The 22,578-nt window shown below is 43.0% G+C and overlaps 1 protein-coding gene across 1 annotated transcript; it reads left to right on the top strand.

Moving 5' to 3' along the window:
- The first annotated feature begins 6,072 nt into the window (after nucleotides 1-6,072).
- Nucleotides 6,073-15,401, top strand: LOC142101710 (uncharacterized). The gene is made up of 6 exons (XM_075186094.1): nucleotides 6,073-6,639; nucleotides 7,699-7,799; nucleotides 9,345-9,689; nucleotides 13,704-13,855; nucleotides 14,289-14,398; nucleotides 14,668-15,401. The coding sequence occupies exons 1-6, from the start codon at nucleotides 6,422-6,424 to the stop codon at nucleotides 14,828-14,830; spliced, it is 1,089 nt and encodes a 362-aa protein (XP_075042195.1). The 5' UTR covers nucleotides 6,073-6,421; the 3' UTR covers nucleotides 14,831-15,401.
- The last annotated feature ends 7,177 nt before the right edge of the window (nucleotides 15,402-22,578 follow it).

Here is a 22,578-nt window from a genome sequence, read left to right as displayed (position 1 = left end):
AATAAGTGTGATGCTCTTCTATGCAACCTCTAAGCTGGAAAGTTTAAGATCTTGCTTGGAAATATCAAACCAGTTCAAAATCCAATCGAATTTCACCAGTTTAAGGTCTCAAACACGTTCGCGGTACAATCTTCGGTATGTGCCCGATCGATTTTGCGGTTCGAAATCGGTGTCTCGAATTTGCTGTTTGCAATCTGCGTCCTAGGTCCCCTGATCGCATTCACCCCGTGCTTTAAAAATGTTAGAATAACTAAAAAATGTTGCCTGTTCGAACTTAGACGACAACATCTTACTAGTATTTTTACATTATTCTAACTTGAATAGCCGACACTATTGTGTTAGAAGTACGGCATTCACATTTGAAACTGTGAAAATGGATCCCTGTGTACTCAAAAAAAAGCAGGTTCGATCACGTGCTAACCAACTCGTTCATGAAAAACACGCAAACCAGCGGGACCACGGCCGAATCTGTTTGCGTGGCTCGAATTTAGGTCCAATTTTTAATCCATCTAAAATTTGAGAATATCCACAGGGGCAAACGCAGGATTTGTAGAGGGGGGTTTCCACACCACGCCACCGGTGGGCGTGACCAGCATGCATGGGGGTGTGGCTATTATTTTCGACAGTGCTTGGCTGCTCTCCAACTCTTCCTATCCCTATAATATACATGGGCAATGCTGCGTGTACTACTGTTAGGTGCACACAGCTCTCCCTTTTCAAGCAGAGCTGTGTGAAGTGGAAGCAGGGTCCAGCCACCTCAATTATACAGTGCCCCAGGCTTGGAGGGGGTTTTCAGGTACTAGGAACCCCCCCCCCCCCCCCTCGGTTTGCTTATGATCCATTGAATTTTTGAACTTTAAATTTGATTTGTAGAACCAGTTCCAGAAAGTTTCAAAAATGGGAACGTCCCCATTGGCAATTATGACACACACAGAAATACGTGCACACCTATAGGTTCTGTGAAAAGTAATTAGTTCAAATAATCATGAAATCCAGGGGATATTGGGACTTTATTACATCTAGCGCCTTTGTTTGTTTGAAGGTTTGTTTTACACTGAACCGAGTTGAAATCAAATGTTTTGTTCGCACTGTTCCGCAAAACTAGTTGCACCTGTTCGTCTTCCCTCACGTTGCACAAGTCGCCCATTAATTGGAGCAAACTTCTTCACTCATGTTGTTCTCCGCCACTCACGTTAAAATGAGTGGACTTTTTTTTATGAATGTAAGGGCTATTTATATGATATTCTTCAGTACTGACTATTGTTGTCCATCGATGTTTGTTGTACATGGTTCACTGTTCACAATTGAATACTGATTTTTTTTTTAGCTCAAACTGGTTCAAATACAGTTGAACAGGCTTGAACGTGGTTTAATCTATTCAACTTCCTCAATTTTAGCTTGATTCTGGCAAGTTTCTAATTAAAGTTACTATTTGGGAAGCGATAAGCATCTCTATTCACATTGGGTGACTCAAAACATAGGGGTATATTTACTAAACTGCGGGTTTGAAAAAGTGGAGATGTTGCCTATAGCAACCAATCAGATTCTAGCTGTCATTTTGTAGACTGCACTAAGTAAATGACAGCTGGAATCTGATTGGTTGCTATAGGCAACATCTCCACACTTTTTCAAACCCGCAGTTTAGTAAATATACCCCATAGTCTCTTAAATGCATTAGTATATTTGTGCAGTTTTGCCATTACTATAATAAGATATTATTATTTATTGTGCGTTTTACGTCTGTCTGTCTGCCAGCATACAATAAACAGGCCACTCCTACTGGTGCGACATCATTCCATTTAAAAATGTATGATTTAAAATCGATAAAAGGCAAATCAATGCGTCCTACTAGACAGGATTAGAATTATCACATATCCGAAGCAGTGATTTATTGATCAAAGTCACTGCTAATGTATTTATTTTGCTGCGTACCTTTGACCAAACACAGTCAACACAACAAGGCCATAACAACATTAAGACACAATTTAAAAAAAATGGTTGCGTGTAATCCTGATGAGGGATATTGATTTTGTTAAATAGATCCCTTGGACTTAAGGGATATATTGGACAGAATTGCATAACACTCCTGCACGACAGAGGTGTATATGGAGCTTGATAAACAGACAAAATGTGGACAAAACTTTGTCCGTGCGTTAACGTACAAACTGACAAACACACACACTTTGATAGATAGATCCTTTGTTCTTTAAAGTTCTGTTGCTAAACTTGGTTCCATGTATTTGCAGCTATTTCTTTACATTGGTGTTTCCCACATGCCTTACAAATATCCACGTACATGAAGAAAGAACATATATTGTCGTTGTGCCACGTTCCTGCTTATCTTGATCGTTCAGGCATTAGGTTATCACAAAAGCACCGACGTGCAGCTATCTCCCCACCACAAAACTCTGAAGTGATGCAACGAACGGCAGACCCCTCGAAAACCAACAAGCAGATGCATCGAAGAACAGGGTTTCGTTCCCAATTCCCTGGAACATCTTTCCTCTCTAGCGTCTTATCTTGTCATACTGGCATCCTGTGGTATCTGGCAGGGCTGTGATGATCCCCCCCCCCCCCACCCACCCAATTGACAGAAGCCACAACTGAAATGGACAGAAGTCAAGGTAGAGGTATTCTAAAGCCGGACACACAAGAAGAGTTTGTCAGACTTCATGGTGAAAAGAAGATCGGATGACTGAGTGTAGACTCACCGATCAATGCCATAGGATGCCACGTGCCAAATATTATCATCCACAGAACTGTTTGTCTCCTTAACTGTGTACCTCCTTCTCTTTTTCTAGCTTGTTTCCTTTAGGCCTAATGCAGAGTGAGTACTATGCCAGTTTGCGGAGCCTACCTTGCGTGCAATCGCTCTTCCCATGCCCAGAAAAGAGGGCAACTGCATATATACTCGGGCAGATTTGCGGCATTCTGCTACCTACGCCCGCTTGCACCACTTCGGCTGAGTACAGTAAGGGGCGTGTTTGGGAACAGATGCACCATGGGAAAAAGATGCATCTACGCTTGAGAAAGCCGTGTTATTAGTGGGTGGTCAATGGCAGGGGTAACTAGCGGATGAGGATGCTGGCTGGTTCCCAGCACTAGCAGACCTCTTCTGATTGGCTGCATGTGAACGTTCCGTTGACGCTTCTCGCCAATTTCTTTGTCACTCTGGAATATCTTCTGCTTTTGTGTGTGTGTTTAAGCAAAAAAGTCTAATAGCGAATGTGTTTGTTGCAAATACAATAAATGGTTGGAAACATGGCCGCAAGTGGGACGCAAGTGGGAGCGCCGTTCGCCTGGTGTAAACCAAACGCATGTGCTACTGCTACCGACCTATCTTAAGGTGTTTAAGATAGCTGCCTCTTTGTATACTATTGTATCGCAAATCCTACATGATGCCAACTTATCTCCCTTGTCTACAATTTCTCCCTGACCAAAACAGCAATCTCAGTTTGGATGACAGATCCTATGGCTAAGCGATACTTTCCTGTCTGAAATTACAATCAACGTTCCTCCTCTGCAACAAACATCTTCATCAATTACTCCAAATTACACCGTTCTACCACTTTAGAGTCCCCTAATTCCTTCTCGTCCGCCACCCACGTTAGAATCCTGCCTCTTCCATTCAACTTTCGAAAGGTTTCATCTTCCCAAAATACAACAGGCATTACTCTTTTGGCATGCTGGGAAAATTAAACGGGAGCCGGAGATGGATGGGGGGGGGGGGGGGGTCTCGTCATCTCAACAGCTGCTCCGCTAGTCATCAAAAGCTCTCGAACATTTCACTGTACGTACTTACCAAGGAAAAAAGCCTTCAAAGTACATTAACATGACAAGTTTCCGAAAAAATATATTTTTCGGAGTTTGTTAGATTGCGGTCACCATACTGTAGAATGGTGACTGCTCGCAAAACTATACAGAATGCAAAGCGGCAGATATCCATGATATCTGCTGCGATGCACTTTTCTTAAATATGCGCAGCACTCCAACTTGCGTTGGTGTTCCGGTAACTGAGTGTAGCTTTGCTAACACTCATTCATAAATATTCCCCATTATCATAAATGAAAAATTTCAGTGTTGTCAGCTCTGCTCCGAAGAGCAGAGCTGGACAGCGCATGTGTGGAGGGATCACATGATCCCTCCCTGTCACTCACCGCTCGCTCTCTGCAACTATAATTGCACAAACAGAGCGGAGATGTCTGTGCGCAAGTGCAGTTCTTCGAACTGCACATGCGCAATTAAGTTTGAAGAGGAACGAAGAAGACCAGGAGGAGATCCGGAGACAGCGCATTCCGAAGAGGACGTGGTAAGTATTTATTTTTTTATCACCGAAACAGCAGTTTATCGGAACTGCTGTTTCTGTGTTGCGCTTTTCATACATTTGAGAAATAGTTCAATCCCTATCAATGCGATAAGAATTGAAAACTATTTTTCACTTTATGAGAAGATAGATAAACGTGCCCCTTAAACAACTAGATACACATCACATAGAACAGGTGTACAATCGTGTCTACAGTATGTCATCGTCATCAACTAAAACTTCTGTTCTACAAATCAGACAATCAGAGCTAATGACAATATATATATTTATATATTGTGTCCTGCCTCAGGCTACAATTTAATGAAAGCCTCTGTATGACAACGGATGCAAGGGGTGACGCTCCCAAACTGGCAATTAAATCATGAAAAGATAGAAACGTAGAATACAACAAACACTGCCATAAATAGCAGTGACTGATATATAAGTGAAACAAATTTTGAAACAAACGAGGCTGTGTTGCTTTGCAGAGCAAAGACTTTGTACTCTGGAACAACGACATTGTTAGTTGCTAATAAAAATATCCTAAAACAAACCAATGCCGTAAACACTGAGCAACAATGTATATTCCACATTAAACCTTATCGCATCAGCACATAATTATTTTTATGTAGTGAAAAGCACAAAGTGAAAACGAAATATTATGGTGCGTCAGTGTGGAGAATTCATCCGGAAGTTCCATAGAGTGAAAGTATAGATTGTTCTGTGCGGATGGGCGAATGCACAGTATCACTTCTCTTGTTCTGTTTGTTGTAAGGCTGGATGGAATCCTCAGTAGCTCTGACATCCTATAAACTCTGACAGCGGCACAATAGCATTGTTACTTCTTTTGTTATATCTAGAACTGATCGAAGTTGATGCAAAATGTTCGCTCAAATGTTTGTGCCGGAACCTGGCTGTATCGTAGAGACGCAATGTTCGCTTTTACTGTGCAGTTCCGGAAATGGCCGTTCCGCACCACATTTGCAAATTCCCATTCTGTGGATTTTATCGTCTAAATAGTCCTGGGAAAATGACAGCAATAAATTAGCTGGTAATATCCACACCCACTGAGCAGGGGGGATAGAAACCCTTTAAACCAGGAGTATCCAAAATGACGACAGCTGCTAAATTCTTAACAATTAGCAAAATCGATCGCTTTCAAATTTGAATAACACGTGCAGTGGAATTTCGCCTACTTGCCTAAAAAGAATCTATTTGGGGGTCCCGGGGCACTGCCCCTGACGGCCCAGCCTAGACACGACCCTGATAAGACCCCATCCCGACTACAGAGGTGTATGAAATTCCACTGTCAAATGCAGAATAAGTTGCAGAACAGTTTTGAAAATCTCTAGTTCTCTGTGCCATCAATTAGCCCCAAAAAGTGTTATGATCAACGTTGGGCAAATATTTTGCCTTCTTCCGCCACAGAGTAAAATAATGGTAAATTGTGACACCAGGGAGAATATTAACTAAACTGCGGGTTTGAAAAAGTGGAGATGTTGCCTATAGCAACCAATCAGATTCTAGATAGCATTTATTTCGTACATTCTACAAAATGACAGCTAGAATCTGATTGGTTGCTATAGGCAACATCTCCACTTTTTCAAACCCGCAGTTTAGTTAATATACCCCCAAATCATTTTTATTATTATTATTATTAAACATATTAATAAATAAAAGCTATAACAGCAGGTGCATTTCACTTGCTCTTGGGATAGACATAAGGATATTGTTACAAAGAATTAAGGATCAAATAGGGTCTGAGGTCACCATGGGGTAAAAAATGGGCAGACTAGATGGGCCAAGTGGTTCTAATCTGCCGTCAAATTCTATATTTCTGTAAGTTTGCATGAATCATTCGCACCCACGGATACCGCTAATTGAATTGTCTTCCTGGTACACAGGAGAGTTTAGCTGATCTCTGTGTTCAGACCTTGTTGTGTTGAAAAATGTGTTGTGGACTAGCAATGAAACTGTGTATCGGTGATTGTTACATTTTGGGACGGGGGAGAGAATAGACAAGGACGTGATGTAAAAAAACACAGATGAAGTCAGGAAACAGATTGACAATCACTAGAAGACAGACAAGTGGTTGATGTACTTGAAGACCAAGGAACGATGTACCTGAGTCACAGTCAACGGAGAGTATCTGGGATGGCTCATTGGGATCAAGGAGTAGACATGGATGACGGACCTTCGTCGGATGCTGTTGGTAGCAGAGATACCGGTCACGTGTCCACCATGAGTAGGTTCTCAGATGTGGAGTACCTCACACTAACATCGCTGATGGTGGAGGATCCTGGGAGACAAGCCACAGAGGCCTTCAACAACAAGAAGTAAGTGTCACTCGTTATAAGATTTACCACATGCATGGAAGTAAAGTGTGATTATATTACAGAACTGACGAGTGGTTTCAAGTTCGACAATTCCTGGTCTAGGTAATTATTAAAACACCTGTCACCGACACATATCGGAGGCAGCCATTTTGCTACTGACCATTTACACGAGAATTCGGCCTACAGATAAACCAGGTACCACATGTCCTAAAGCGACCTCACTGTGCCCTGATTGAATTCGACTTAATGTTGTCAATCTCCACCCAGACTCCAAAGCTGACTCTACTATGTGTAGGTGATGGGTGCTCTTTAGTCATAAGATTTATATAGGTTACAAGTAGGTCTTTGATATACGAGTAGTTAATTATCTAAACCAAGGCTGAGGGGTAGATTTATCAAAACCTTGGAGGTGTTGCCCGTAGCAACCAATCAGATTCTAGCTATCATTTTTTAGTGCATTCTAAGAAATGATAGCTAGAATCTGATAGGTTGCTATAGGCAACACCTCCACTTTTCCTATTTAGAAGTTTTGATCAATCTCCCCCTGAGAGTCTGGATTGGTGAAAACAGTCACAGGGGTATATTTACTAAACTGCGGGTTTGAAAAAGTGGACATGTTGCCTATAGCAACCAATCAGATTCTAGCTGTCATTTTGTAGAATGTACTAAATAAATGTTAGCTAGAATCTGATTGGTTGCTATAGGCAACATCTCCACTTTTTCAAACCCGCAGTTTAGTAAATATACCCTTCAGTCTTTAAGGTACCGTGGTGAGATGTGTTGCACTGAATGTTGTAAAACAGGCCTGTCCAACCTGCGGCCCTCCAGGTGTTGTGAAACTACAAGCCCCAGCATGCTTTGCCGGTAGACAACCAGTTGATAGCTGGAAGGGCATGCTGGGACTTGTAGTTTCACAACACCTGGAGGGCCGCAGGTTGGACAGGCCTGTTGTAAAACATAAGATACCCAGATGTTGGTTTAGCTCCATGTATTCATATTGCTGTATTTATGCTCCGTTCTAGATCTCTCTATATTCACAGCGCTCTGTCTGTCCCTCAGGCTCTGTGGTAAGGGTTTGTCAAGCTGGAAGTATCTGCTGGTAGGAAGCCTTGTCCTGATGGCCGTGTTCCTGTCTGTCACCATTATGCTGCTGTCGCTCTGTGAGTATTCTCCTAAACCCTCTCCCCTTCTTCTCCTGCCACATTCCCCCCATTTACTGAGCAGCCCATTTACTGTGCTGTAATATACACTGTTAGTTGCTGTCTAGAATATCTTTATACAGGGGTATAACGCTTAATCACCATGCTGCATAGCAAAATCTGGGGGGGGAGGCTGACGATCCACTCCAAAGAGATGTCGCCCATGGCAACCAATCAGACTCTAGCTATCATTTCCTAGAATGTACTAGATAAATAATAGCTAGATTCTGATTGGTTGCTATGGGCAACACTTCAACTTTTCCATTTTCTAGGGTTTTATACATCTACCCCTTAGATTATTGGCTTGTTTCACCCAGAGGGCAGGATTTACTTCACTGGTGCCTATAGGCCCACGATGTTTCCCCACCTCATCTGTTAACCACACTAGTTTTATGTGGGACAACCTGTAGGTTTGCTGGTCACAGAACAGAATGTATTAGCGCTAGTATGTGCAATTCGTCCCCTACGCAGATACTGTGGTTCATGTTCCTAAATTTAACATTTCCAGACCTCACTTGAGCAATAGTTGCCTATTCTTCCTGCCCCACTTCTGGGAGATGTAGAGGTGGGAAGAGAAGAGGTGGGCGGGGCTTGATGACGCAATCCGCGTTATATCCATTCCCACTTTGCACCTGTATTACTAGCTCTCCCCGACTAATTCCGGAATGTCATGAACATTCCGGGAGACTAGTTACTAACAGTTGACTTTTCTCTATGCACTTGACCACGTGTTGTTCAAAAGAAATCTGCATTTTAGCCTGTACCACTCCTACAGGTCTATACATCAATGTGCTCCATTTTCCGGGAGATAAGGCTGATATTTTATCACTGCTTGTTGTATCGATAAATGATCCCTTGTCTCTGACATTTACCCCCCCAAAAAAATTATTGCCTTGGCAGCTGAGGTGATTTTGCCCACAGATTTGTACAGAAATATAATATTCCAGCCAGAAAATTGTTCACTATCATCGGATAAATGACAAAAAAAATCAATGGGCCAGTCCCACCAAATTATCCCAAACATGACCCGGGGACGTGTAACGTAACACCATCCTTGGAGCTTTCTAACTACAGTAACTTGGTTAGAAATATTTTTAAGTTCCCATTATCCATTTTTTATTGTCCCTAATTTATCTCCATCCTGCAGAAGACGTGGTCTCGAGATGTGACCATAGAGATCTGTCCTTAAATTGTACCGCCTATGGTAAACCGGGGAGGCAGCCATTTTGTGTAATGAAACAATATTAATTGTCAATTCCCTAGCAACTAGTGACATCAGTGAGTCTTGAAGCGCCTCATGCCTCAGTAGTGCCTTCACTTGCTAGCGAATTGATAGGCTACATTCTCCTGAATATTGGGTCATGGAAATGCCTACTTGACTGAAAAGATTCCCCTGTAGGTAACGGGTAAATCACATAATCTAATGTTGTTGGATGTCTCCATTCCTCTTTGGGCCTCTTTACTGTACCGTCTCCCGCTGTGCGCACAATCATTGTTATCTCTCAGACCTACAGGCCAACGCCCGTCTGGACACTGTCTACGAAGAAACGGGTATGTTGTACCAGAACCAGAGTCACAGGGCAGAGGCCGTAGACAGCCTTAAAGAGCGCAATCTTGTCTTGCAAACTAATTTGTCATCCTTAATGGACGCCCTGACCTCCCTGCAAGAGCATACCCTGCCCCAGCTGCTCCTGACACAGACCGAGCGCTTGAAGGAGATAGAGAGACAAAAGCATTTGTATCAGGTGGAAGTGAGGAACTACATCGAGCTCCAGGAGGTGGTGACAAGAAATAACCTGCTCATCCCGCGGGACAGCCCCATTCTGCAAAACTGCGAGAACACAGACCAAGGTAAAGTGTACTTGGCACCTAGGAGTCAGCCATTTTGGGACACAACCAATATTCATGAGAACATATCTACAAGTTCACTAGGAACCTGTGATATCACTGAGGCACACAGTAGGGGCAGCCATTTTGTAAACTGAACCAGTCATGCACTAGTAACCAATGACATCACTGAATCACACCGTCGAGGCAGCCATTTTGTAGACTGAACCAGTCATGCACTAGTAACCAAAGTCATCACTGAGGCACACAGTAGAGGCAGCCATTTTATAGACTAAACAAGTTATTCACTTGTAACAAGTGATGTCATTAAGGCACACAGTAGGGGCAGCCATTTTGTAGACTGAACCAGTCATTAATTAGTTACCAGTGATATTGCTGAGGCACACAGTAGGGGCAGCCATTTTGTAGACTGAACCAGTCATGCACTAGTAACCAATGACATCACTGAGGCACACAGTAGAGGCAGCCATTTTGTGGGCTGAACCAGTCATGCACTAGTAACCAATGACATCACTGAGGCACACAGTAGAGGCAGCCATTTTGTGGGCTGAACCAGTCATGCACTAGTAACCAATGACATCACTGAGGCACACAGTAGGGGCAGCCATTTTGTGGGCTGAACCCATACCTGCCAACATTTGAAAATAATTTCCAGGGACTTACTACGCTAATTAATCTGGACTATTGGTCAATGCTTTGTTTTTTATATACTAAATATCAAGATAGATAATAAAAATTGATTATGAATTAAATATGCAAAATAGAATATTTGCAATAGGCAGATGGTCAGAATTGAAAAACAGGGACAATTGCAGGGACAAAAAAAATCTTTAAATCCTGGAGGTGTCTGTCACATCCAGCTCAGCTCCTACGCCCGGCTTCTACCATCATGCTTAGAGCAGCGCTCTCTGTATTTCTTTTATCTGTAGTGTCAGACTTGCGCTTGGCGACACTAGCAGGCATCAGAAGTTGGCTCAGTGTATAGCACTATGCCTGGGCATCAGGTGATTTTTGGCTATTTTGTGTATACATTGTTTTAATCTCCAGCCTCTGACTCTGCTTGTCTTACGACCATCCCTGTGTGCTTGTGTAATTTTTCCTGAACAAGCCCTCATTCATAAATATCAGATTCCTGCTCTACTTTACAGCCATTGATGGGAGCGTAATTCCAGGGGGTTCTATATTTATTTCCAAATTGCTCTTCTCTAATACAAGTTGGGGTTCCTGCATAAGACACAAATCTCCTTCTATAATATTTATAAATCTTTAAACCTGGGTTCTTCTCGGTTAACCATGGGTTCAACAACACCAGTCATCGATTGGATGTCCAGTCCAGTCCTTCCTGGGTTACATCACGTTTTAATCGTTACTTGGATAAAATTAGACCAGTTTTGTCCATTCCTTTGGCGTTCCTATAATTGCAATTCTCTCTTCCTTCAGAATATTTGAAAGGTCCACATGTCTTCTGTAAACACAAGGCCGAAAACTTATCTTCACATCTTTTGATTGTGCCATCGATTTAAACCCTGGTACTAATCCTCCGAGAGGTTGTGCATATTATCTTTCTGTACATGAAACTCTAGCAATGCTAGAAGACATTAAGGAGAAATAGCATTTATTCATAAATCCACGTTCTCTGCTGAAATTAGGTTCTTCTTTGTAGGTAAAAAGAGTATTCTCTGGAACGTTAGAGACTGTCATCACTGGTACTTGAGTTAGGTTTAGGTTGTGGGCTGTATTGACTTAAGAGAATTATATAACCACAAAAATCTTCCTTTTCATCCTGTAACTCTTTGAATGCATTCATGGATCACGGAGAGCATAAATCTCATCCGTATTAAGAATACCTGGTCATGCATTTTACATTGTGCAATGCCCAGGTTGTCTTTCAAAATTTTGTTCATTACATTTTCCCTGACTATCTTTATGAGTGTGTTATTATTTACTTAGACAACATTGTGATTTTGTCATATGATGTAGCCTCACACTGCTCCCTCGTTAAATCTGTTCTGTAATTCCTCCGTCAAAATAGATTGTACGACAAAACTGGAAAAATGTGTTTCTGAGCATTTCTGTGATACGATGTTTCTGAATCTGGCCTTTCAACCTGAGAAAGTCTTTATGGTCTGGACCACAACCGATTGGCATGAAAACTTCACAACGGTTTCTGGGGTTTCGCTAATTATTATCAACAATTTATCCCAAAAATATCCTGGCATCATTGCTCTTATTCCAACTCTCACTTAAAAAGGAGCATTTTTTTGAGCTTGTCTTCCAAAATCAATGTTCCCCTTCCAGTTCCTGAAAAAAACCGTTTGCTACAGTTCCTATATGGTAAGACATGTAGATATCACACTACGTTTTTACTTGAAGTTGTAGCTTCCACAAATGAAGTAGGAGCTGTTTTATCCCAATAAGTCTGTGAAATTCCATTCTTGTCTGCCGAAAATAGCTAGTCCATAGGAGACAGAGAACTTTTGGCTGTGAAATTGGAGGAAGGGATACATCGTTTGGAAGGTGGCCCTTGTTTCATTATGGTATTCACAGATCATAGAGATTTAATCCTTGTTAGGTCAGATGGGCACAATTCTATTCTCAGTTTAATTCATCCTCACCGGTAATTCGTGGACTAAGAACATCAGAGCAAACGCTCTCTATCGATCCTTTGATCTGTTGGGTTAAGAATATTCACCATCATAAATAAATAATGTATTTGATTCCTCCAGTATTCTGGCTGCAACATCTATCTATACTTTGAAAATCCCTCATGATAAAAACACTTCTTGCCACTCATTTCCAACCCATGCACTTATCTTGAGCTCATAACTCATCATTAAGAAGACCCTGTTAATCATCAGAATCTATTGGTGGTCCAAATTAAAGAGAGATTTGATAAATTTTGTCTCAGATTGTCCAATTTGTGGCCAAGATAAAAATCATTGTCAAGCTTCTAGTGGTCTTCATCTACGTCGTCCTAAATCACCTAAGCCAAGAAATCCTATTTCTATGGACTTTGCTACTCCAAGGAATTCTCAGTCATTTTGGTTGTGGTATATCACTTTTCTAAGATGTCTCATTCTTTTCCTACCCAAGCCCTGCTATCTGCATGTCTCCGCACAAAACATTTTATCAAAGTTATCTTCTGCCTCTTCACATAATATATATGATCAAGGGGTACAATTTGTTTTTGTATTCTGGAGAGCCTTCTGTAAACAATTAAACAAAGCCTCCGCCATTCTAATGGACAGATGGAGAAGGTTAAACAGATCATTGAACATTATCTCTGGACATATGTCTCCGACCTGTCCCAATTACTGGTAAGGTTTGCATCTTCTCATCATGAGGCTTCCTCTACGTTGTCCAATCAAGCCATGTACAGGACAGCCGGAAGTCATCTATAGATGGGGGCTACTGTCATATGATGAAATGTTCAAAATGGGGGCTACTGTCACAGAATGCCAAGTTCAAAATGGGGGCAACTGTCACATAATGCCAAGGCGCACCTCTGTTTTTCTTTTATCCATAGCGCAGGATTAAAATGTTTGCTCACACATCAGATTCTTTCTTTCCCATTGTGTGTTTGTCTATATTGTTGTTCTAAACTCCTGTTTTTTACTGGGCAACCATCCGTTTTTATGATCCGGATCCTCAACTTGTCTTCCTGTCTTTATATGTTAGAGGCATCATGCCCCGGTCACTCGGTGTATACTGAAGTGTGTAGGGCATGATAACTGGCAATTCCACTTTCGCTACAATCAGCATGTTAAAATTCTCAAAAATCGCTGTGTTCCCGAGTTTGAAGGAACACATTTTTACTTTCAATGCTCCATTCTGAGAAACTGTTAAATTCTTGGAGGTCAACACAATTTTTCTTGGTAATTTATATTTTATATGTAGGCTTTTCATGAAAAAGGAATTATCCTCTTTCATGCACTGCAAATTTTAAATACACACATGGCGACTGATTGTTTTTCTCGCTCATTTTGTACATAATTGTCATTCTGTTATCTCTCGCAGGCACTGTATGCCCGTTCTGCTCCGCAGACTGGCATTTCTTTGGGTTGTCATGTTATCTGCTTTCACCGCAGCCTCGAAGTTGGCAGGAGAGCTTGCAGTGGTGCAGGAAACAGGGGGGGCACCTGGCCGTTATTGACAGCTACGAGGAGCAGGTGGGTACAATGGGGTATACCTTTACATAATGTACAATTCTAGACCAGCATAATATCTGAACATTAGTGCAGGAATAGAGTTCTGGTATGAAATTTTTCCCAGGACCGGATAGTTGGAGATATTCAAACATACAACGGTCATACATCAGTTTTGTAAAAAGTTTCATTGTTTTTGTGGAACTGCAATCGTGCCAGTTCGTAGATCCACAAGGTGCTTAAGTCAGCTCTTTAGTTTTGAGGCTTAGGCACACTTGCCGGCTCTCCCAGAATGTCCAGGAGACTCCAGAATTTTGGGGCGGCAGAGCAGACCACCCTCCCAGTAGAGTTTGACTTTAATTTATGGTTCCTTAGAAAAATGAATTATCTCTCTATAGCCACCAGGGTTGTCCTTCCTTCTATTTCCACTCCCAATCTGCCTTCATCTGCTACTCAGGAGTTTCTTCGGAACTTTATAAAGAAGACATCCTGGATCGGCCTATCAGACAGTGATATGGAAGGACAGTGGCAGTGGTTGGACGGAACCCCTTACAACGCAACTCCGAAGTGAGTAACGGGTGGGGACTACGGGTTGTCAATGTGCTATCTATTAAGGGGTACGTTTATCAAACCTTCTAAACAGGAAAAGTGGAGGTGTTGCCCATAGCAGCCAATCAGATTCTAGCTATCATTTTCTATCATGTACAAGATAAACGAGAGCTAGAATCTGATTGGCTGCTATGGGCAACACCTCCACTTTTCCTTTTTATAAGGTGTGATACATCTACCCCTAAATCACTTCTCTTTTCTCATCAATTTCCTCTCCTCTTCTGCAGATTTTGGCATGAGAAACAGCCAGATAACGCAGGAAATGAAGACTGTGCGGTGCTGGTACCTGGATCCATGTGGAAGGACGACAAGTGCCGCAGGATGTACAGCAGCGTGTGCGAACACAGAGCCGGTGAGCTCCAGCTTCCGGAGGACACTATCAGTAATTAGTTTCCTGGTAGGCCACAACAACAACTACGGGCAACAAGATATATTATGCCGGTGACAATGACCACCAAGTCGAATATGTCAAAAATAATGACTAGCAAGGACTATATATAATATATATATATATATATATATATATATATATATATATATATATATACACACATATATAATATGCAAGTGATAATGAAAAACAAAGAATTATTATGCCAGTGACAATGGCCAGCAGGAGCGGTAGCCCCAGTGGGTGATTTGAGGACCCCGGGAGTGCAGGGGGGCCCCCGTAGTGCCACCATTGGTAGTGCCACCACTGTGTGACCTGTGTCTTTGGCATAGAAATGAGAGGAAATCCTCCATTAAACTTTAATTTTTAATAATGCTGCCATGGAAAAACAGGGTGACTGATCAGTGAATTTTAAAACTTTCTGTGCTTTGATTTAATTGCTGTAACTGACCTTTTACTTTCTTGATTGATCGTTTCCTATCATCCATTAAAAGCTGTTCCTTTCTGCAAAAACCATCAAGGTAATAACAAACGTGATGTAAAGTTCTAAGAATAAATGGACAGCGATCATGTAAATTCACATTATTGGGGTCAGCGGTGGGGCTATTTACTTTACAGGTGAGAGGCAAATCTCTGGCCTGACCGAGTGGTTGTCATTAGGAGAGAGACATTAATTAGTGCTCATCAGATCAACTAGAGCTAGTCCCGTCTTTAATGTTTTTCTGTTTTGAGTTATTTTAATGTCAGAACATGGCAAATGCCTTGGGATTGGAGATTGTTGGGCTTTTAATATAAATTAGCAAATTATTTCCATGTTAATAGACACCGAGCCGCCCACTCCTCAAGACCCCAGGTGCTGTAATCAGAGTTAAAATGAAACGACGCCCCCGTGCAAAACAGGCTCATTTGCATAATTAACGGCTGCCGGCAGCTAATGAGAGAGTGATTATTGGGAAGGAAAGATACTAAATGAGAGACTAGTCACTGGGAGAGTTATATGAGGGCTGGGATACGTGTTTGGGGGAACATCCATCCACCTGCAATTATGCATGTCAATGCTACCTCAATTTAATGAGATCAGGGCTGCAGACAGAGGGAACAGCTGAAAGGAGAATGGACGCACAAATAGATACAGGGACATGTATTACTGCAGACAATTAGTGTCAGATCCCAGTACAGAAACACAATAGTGGTACCACTCTACTCTACAGCTCTCACATGCCATCTCTACAACTCTCACCCACCAGCTCTACAGCCCTCACCCACCGGCCCTACAACTCTTACCCATCAGCTCTACAGCCCTCAACGACCATCTCTACAGCCCTCACCCACCAACTCTACAGCCCTCACCCACCAACTCTACAGCTCTCACCCACCAACTCTACAGCCCTCACCCACCGGCCCTACAACTCTTACCCATCAGCTCTACAGCTCTCACATGCCATCTCTACAACTCTCACCCACCAGCTCTACAGCCCTCACCCACCGGCCCTACAACTCTTACCCATCAGCTCTACAGCTCTCACATGCCATCTCTACAACTCTCACCCACCGGCTCTACATCTCTCAGCCACCGGCTCTACAGCCCCTACCCACCGGCTCTACAGCCCTCACACACCGACCCTACAACTCTTACCCATCAGCTCTACAGCCCTCAATGACCATCTCTACAAACTCTCACCCACCGGCTCTACATCTCTCACCCAGCAGCTCTACAGCCCTCACCCACAGGCTCTACAGCCCTCACCCACCAACTCTACAGCCCTCACCCACCGGCCCTACAACTCTTACCCATCAGCTCTACAGCCCACAACGACCATCTCTACAGCCCTCACCCACCGGCACTACAGCCCTCACCCACCGGCTCTACAGCCCTCACCCACCGGCTCTACAGCCCTCACCCACCAACTCTACAGTCCTCACCCACCAACTCTACAGCTCTCACCCACCAGCTCTACATCTCTCACTCACCAGCTCTACATCTCTCACTCACCAGCTCTAGGACTCTCACCCACTGGCCCTACAGCTCTCACCCACCAGCTCTACAGCCCTCACCCACCAGCTACCCACCATAACTACCTGGGAAGCAGCTACTGGGCCGTGTGTAGCGGGCCCCCTTTGCCACCCATGATGCTCTGGGTTCCTGCCGTCTCCTCTAAGAGCTAAGCAGGGATCTTAATGAGCCCCCAGAAGAGAGACCGCTGACACTTGCGGAGCAGAAATGGGTGGCCGTCCTGGCAATTAAAATGAGGGGAGGGTGTCGGGAGGGTGTCCTTCCCTGGAAACTTTGTCGGCCCCTTCAAAATGTTGCTACGTTACATGTAATGCTCTTTTGAGCCCATGTCCGTATATCTTCACATTTGCTCCTCTCACAATCACTGCAACCTTGCCACACTTAAATTAAAATGGAAATATAGACAGGTATGAAGTCCCAAATATGCATTGACAGTTGCACAGTTTTATGGTTAGATTGCAATAATTTTTTTCGCCGAAGATAGTGCTTCTGCCTATTTACATTCACCCCTCTCCTGGGGGTAACTTTTACTGGGTCTATGTGACAAAAAAATTCCCCATTCCAAGCAAGATACAGATACTGTCTTCCTATCGCTATCAACATTCCGGGCATCAGTAAATGAAAGAAACGTTTTATTATTAAGCATTATAATACTTTTTTCTACTTATTGTTATTTATTTTTTTAAATGAAGGTAGATCTGGAAGTCCAAGTTTAAGTACGAATGTGCAATCATCATCAGCTTTATATAGTGTTACTAATTCCGCAGCACTGTACAAAGAACTCACTCACATCAGACCCTGCCCCATAGGAGCTTGCAGTCTAAATTCCCCAACACACAGACAGACAAACAGAGAGAGAGACAGACTAGGGTCAATTTGATAGCAGCCAATTAACCTACCAGTATGTTTTTGGAGTGTGGGAGGAAACTGGAGCACCCGGAAGAAACCCACACAAACACAGGGAGAACATACAAACTCCACACAGATAAGGCCATGGTCAGTAATTGAACTCATGACCACGGTGCCGTGAGGCAGAACCACTGAGCCACCGCGCTGCATGCAACCCAGGTCACGCATGCGCAGACGGGCCTAAGATTGTTTGATAATGGTAAATAGACGGCTAAGATACCAAAAATATAACAACATTTTCTTATTTCAACCACTTACTCTTTAAACATCTGCAGCTCATAGATAAACTCCATTCCTAGAAAGAAATTATTGCAGGAACTCTCCTTTCTTTTCCTGTCTCACCACGCTTAGTATTGTTAGGATTTAGAATAAGACAATAGAGATGAATTTGAAATTGTGCCACTGTTGTACCGGTAGACATGTTCTAGGGGTAAGACAAGCTGAGGGATGTTATTGGTGCTTGTCTAGTCCAGCGTTTGCTTTCCAAAGCCCGGAGTTTGTCTCCCACATTAATGCCTCCATCGGGGCCGAATGCAAATCTAAATCAAAATAATAAGAAGAACCGTCCCTCTCCCCTGCTCCCCTCCCACCCTAAGAGGCTGCCAGTTTGCAATCATAACACCAGAGAAAAATAACTGGAAGAGAGAAATCAATGAAATCTATCTACCTGTTTTGCACCTATCCCACTGAGCAAGGAGGGAGGGGAGGGGGGGGGGGGGGAGGCTGGCATTTGAAAGGCAGACACTTTGCAGTGCTGCAAGCATTGAAAAGCCCGCTGCTCCTGCCACCTCCCCTCCTGCCCTTCCGTCTCGCAAAGGTCCGTAATTGCCTCTCAATTGTTCAACTCAATTAAAGCCAAATAGGGGCCCTGCCAGGCGGGGGATGCAGCCTGCACAAAAAGAAACTCATTCCCAGGGACCAGGGAAGAGGGTAGGAGGGGTAAGCTGGCTAGATGGCATTTTCAATTACCAGCAAATTTAGTGCAATTTGGCCTTTTTTCTGAGACTGCCCCATGCTGAGAATGAAATAGGAGCCTGAATCTGCAAACTTGTACTGCTGCTCGATTCAGGTGGAGCGGGGAAGAGGGGGGGGGGGGCAGGGGTAATACAGACCTAAATGTAAGTAACCCCTTCACTGCCGGCACAGATATCACTGGCAGTGGAGAGAATTAGAACCAGGAAATGTTCTTGGATTAGACAGAGACGAGCGAATGTCTTTACGCGGTTCGTACAGGAATTAGTCTGCCGTGTTGCAGAACCATGTTCTTTTACTAGTGGAAATTGGGTCAGTGTACGTCCTCTGGAAAGTCAAATAATACACTTTGTATTGCAGTGCAATAGGAAAGGATCTGGTTTAATCGTCAGGTGGGTATATGCGGCCCGACACAGATTAAATGATTGCTCTTAAACCAGTGCAGAATCTCCGCAGAGAGACCCCGAGTCCCACGATGGGCTGGCTTGGCGTTTTTTTTTTCCTTTAAAATGTTTCTAATAGGCTGAGCTGAGTCCCTCCGTCCCCTTCCGTGGGCTAAAATTTTCCAGCCAGTACTTGTTCCCAGGGAATCGATCACATAAACTTATTTTCACTGGTTGATTATGTGTGTGGTCATGTGTTACGCTAGTAAGAGTTAGTAGTAATATAATTATGTCCGGATCTACGGATGGCTACATTCACACTGATAAAATTGGGAGCACCACATTGCTAAGTTATCCAGCATAAAATAGGCTGACCAAAATCAACCATTCAACCCGCACCAGAAAAAAGTCCTAATATATTCAATTTGAGCAAATGTAAGGTCTGTATGTAAGCACAGTAAATACCCTCCACTCCAGGGTTAGACTCTATCAGCAGCACCGCCGATATTAAATACAGCAAATGTTGGGGGGTCCCAGCGAAGAGACCCCCGTCTAAGTGCTATTAATGGTAAGTGAACTTATGTAACAAAATTGATTATTAAACACCAATCAGTGAGAAAAGATGAAAGAGGGACAGTGGGATTTGCTAGCTTTTCAGAAAACGTAGGACTCGGCGTCCCAACACAGACTACCGTATGCGCATTCGCTCGCAGTATAAGGCTACCGGCGTCACCAATAAAACTTTAAATAACAAGGGCCAAGATCTCCATGAAAGGAGTATAACGCAGCTACCTCGACAATGTTAATGTTAAATAGGCACCAGAAAGAGGCATTTGCATGGACTTTAGGTTATTAAGCGAGTATTGTTCATCCGTAGGAACGACAGAGATGTGCTTTCATTGATGGATACAATTCTTAATATAGTTCTGAAATGAGCTACTGGGGTCAGCAATTTCATTCCGTTCACTATAATCTCTGCATATAGATCTAAACCGGAAAAGGATAGAAAGAAAGGGAGAAAACTGTAGGTGCTTTAATCACATTGGTGTAAAGGTGGGGATAAGCTGCATGAGACACACTTAAAAAAGGGTTTTTTGCTTAGTGCTCCTTGGGTCTTGTGATCATCCAAGGGTAACTCCTAGGTTCGATGTCCTTGATGTCCTTTAAGGTGTTCTCTTCTGCTCTTTGCAGGCAGTGATCCAATGTTCCAATGTGATCCTTGTCTCAATTATATAAAGCAAACGCGTTTCGCTGCAACTTCCTCACAGCGTAAACACTATGGATTTGTGTTTCCCTTTTTATACCCTTCTATCCTGATTCTTGCAGTCTTTACTAAACATAGCATCAGTTTTGGTTTCATACGTTTTTTTCAAAACTTATTTGAACTTCTTAAAAACACTTGTGGACCAGTTCTAATGTATTATTAGCTGTATAAGGTGATTAAACACCGCCTGGTGTTGTTTTGGGGTTCATGTGCAAACATACATCACTTCTTTTTGTTAGCGAACCCAAAGAGGAGAAAAATCATTTATAATAATAATTGTTGTCATTGTCCTTTAATTCTTCTTAGTACCTGATTATTGCTGTCTATTGGTGTATGGTAAGTTTTGCGAATGTAACTTTGTTCTCAATGTGAAGCCCAGGAAGTTGACTTCTGTGCTAGTCTGTCCTGTGATTTTCAACTTATGCCAGTTGGTGTTGATGGGTTTTGTTGATTTTTGTAGGTGTTGTTCAGTGGCATTCTAGATCATGGTAATATCATTGAATTATCTTGATGTGTACTATGATCTGGTTGTTCCTGTATATAAAGTTTTTCTCCCATGTAGTGATTTGCATAGCTTGGTGGAAATTTTGTTCCCATTGCTGTTCTTTGAAATTGTAGGGGAAAATCTGCCTTGGAATAGGATGTAGTTGTGTGTTGTATGGGATAAAGATCACCACCCACCACCCTAATACTGAACGTCCTTAAGACACAAAAATGGGAGGTAGGATGTGTCTGGTGCACCATTAATGTGAGCATCAACCAAAGGAAATGTACAATATCAATCATTAGAGTAGTGGAAGAAAACCCAGACATGGATAAGCAACAGATAAACGCCAGAGTAAATATCATTAAGTTAATACTGATACGCAAGTACTTCAGGAACCCTTAGAGTTGGGCAGAGTTCAGTACGCAAAAAAAAGAGATAAAAAGTTTTACTTAGCTTCGATCCAATGTTACCCCAGTTTGGCAGGTGCCCGAGGAATCCATGGTTCAACGCTACTCTCCTACTATGGTTGGCAAGTTTGTAATACACAGAGATGTTGTCTATGACCATTCTCTGTGAAAGTCTCTTTTGCATGAATGGGAAGATCATGGAGGAGGGGAACTGTCCACAACAAGGGCCTAATTATCCAATATACTGTCTAGGCTGCAGCCTAGGGCGCAAGGTTTTTGTGACAGCGAGAGATATAAGCTGAAATTCACTTTAAAATATAAGAAAATAGCTGTTCTCCAAGGTAAAAAGAAAATATGACAAAAGAACGTAGTAAGGTTTTAATCTTGACGTAGTCCCATGGTAAAGGCTGAAGAAAATGGGCCATCCTTGGGCTGGATATTGGCCTGGTGTGAACGGAGAAGGGGCAGGGGCGGATCTAGAGAATTCTTCTAACCGGGGCGATTTGGGGGGTGTGATTTAGGCCCCGCCCCCTTTTTACATCTGAGGCTGCCGGCGGCTGCATACTATGTGCAGGTCCGTTCAGCAGTGACAGGTAGGGACAGTGTGCTGCCCGGATGCTCTGATTGTGTTTAAAACACAATCAGAGCAGCCGGGCAGCACACTGTCCCTGCCTGTCACTGCTGAACGGACCTGCACATAGTGTGCAGCCGCCGGCAGCAAGCCCCTGCTAGGGGGGGCGATCGCCCCGATCGCCCCCCCCCCCCCCCCCTGGATCCGCCACTGAGAAGGGGCGATACGAGCCTATTAGCCTAGGGCGTCCTGCACCCTCTATCAGTCCCTGGTAGTTTCTCTGATTATCTACCGACTGTCTCTCTGATATACCCAAATCCCACTGACCCTCTTTCTTCTTAAACCGTTCCTCCTTTGGGTCTAGAGCGTTGATCTGTGTGGATCCAGCTGACTTTTAACATATCTATATGAAAGAAGAAGCTCGTTCATTCGTTTGTTTGTTGACGAATATCTTCCACAACTCTCAAAGTAAATCTGCCAAATCTTACATAGTTATATAGTATCGAAAAAGTAAGATATTAGACCACACAGCGACAACGCGACAAATAGTGAAAACATCTTTTTTTGGGTTGTAAACAATTGTTTGACTGCTGGGAGGAAACCGCGGGACAACACGACATAACGACAACGCAGCAAAGCAACAAATCTTATTTTCTAAATAGCATTTTTGTTGTATTTCCAAAATAATTGGCTAATATATAAAAACTGTTACACATTAAAAATCGGACCAGCGGGAGACC

This window comes from Mixophyes fleayi, chromosome 9 (genome assembly GCF_038048845.1).
Source record: "Mixophyes fleayi isolate aMixFle1 chromosome 9, aMixFle1.hap1, whole genome shotgun sequence".
Taxonomy (NCBI): Eukaryota; Metazoa; Chordata; class Amphibia; order Anura; family Limnodynastidae; genus Mixophyes; species Mixophyes fleayi.
The sequence above is the reverse complement of the archived record's forward strand: the minus strand, read 5'-3'. Positions and strand labels throughout refer to the sequence as shown.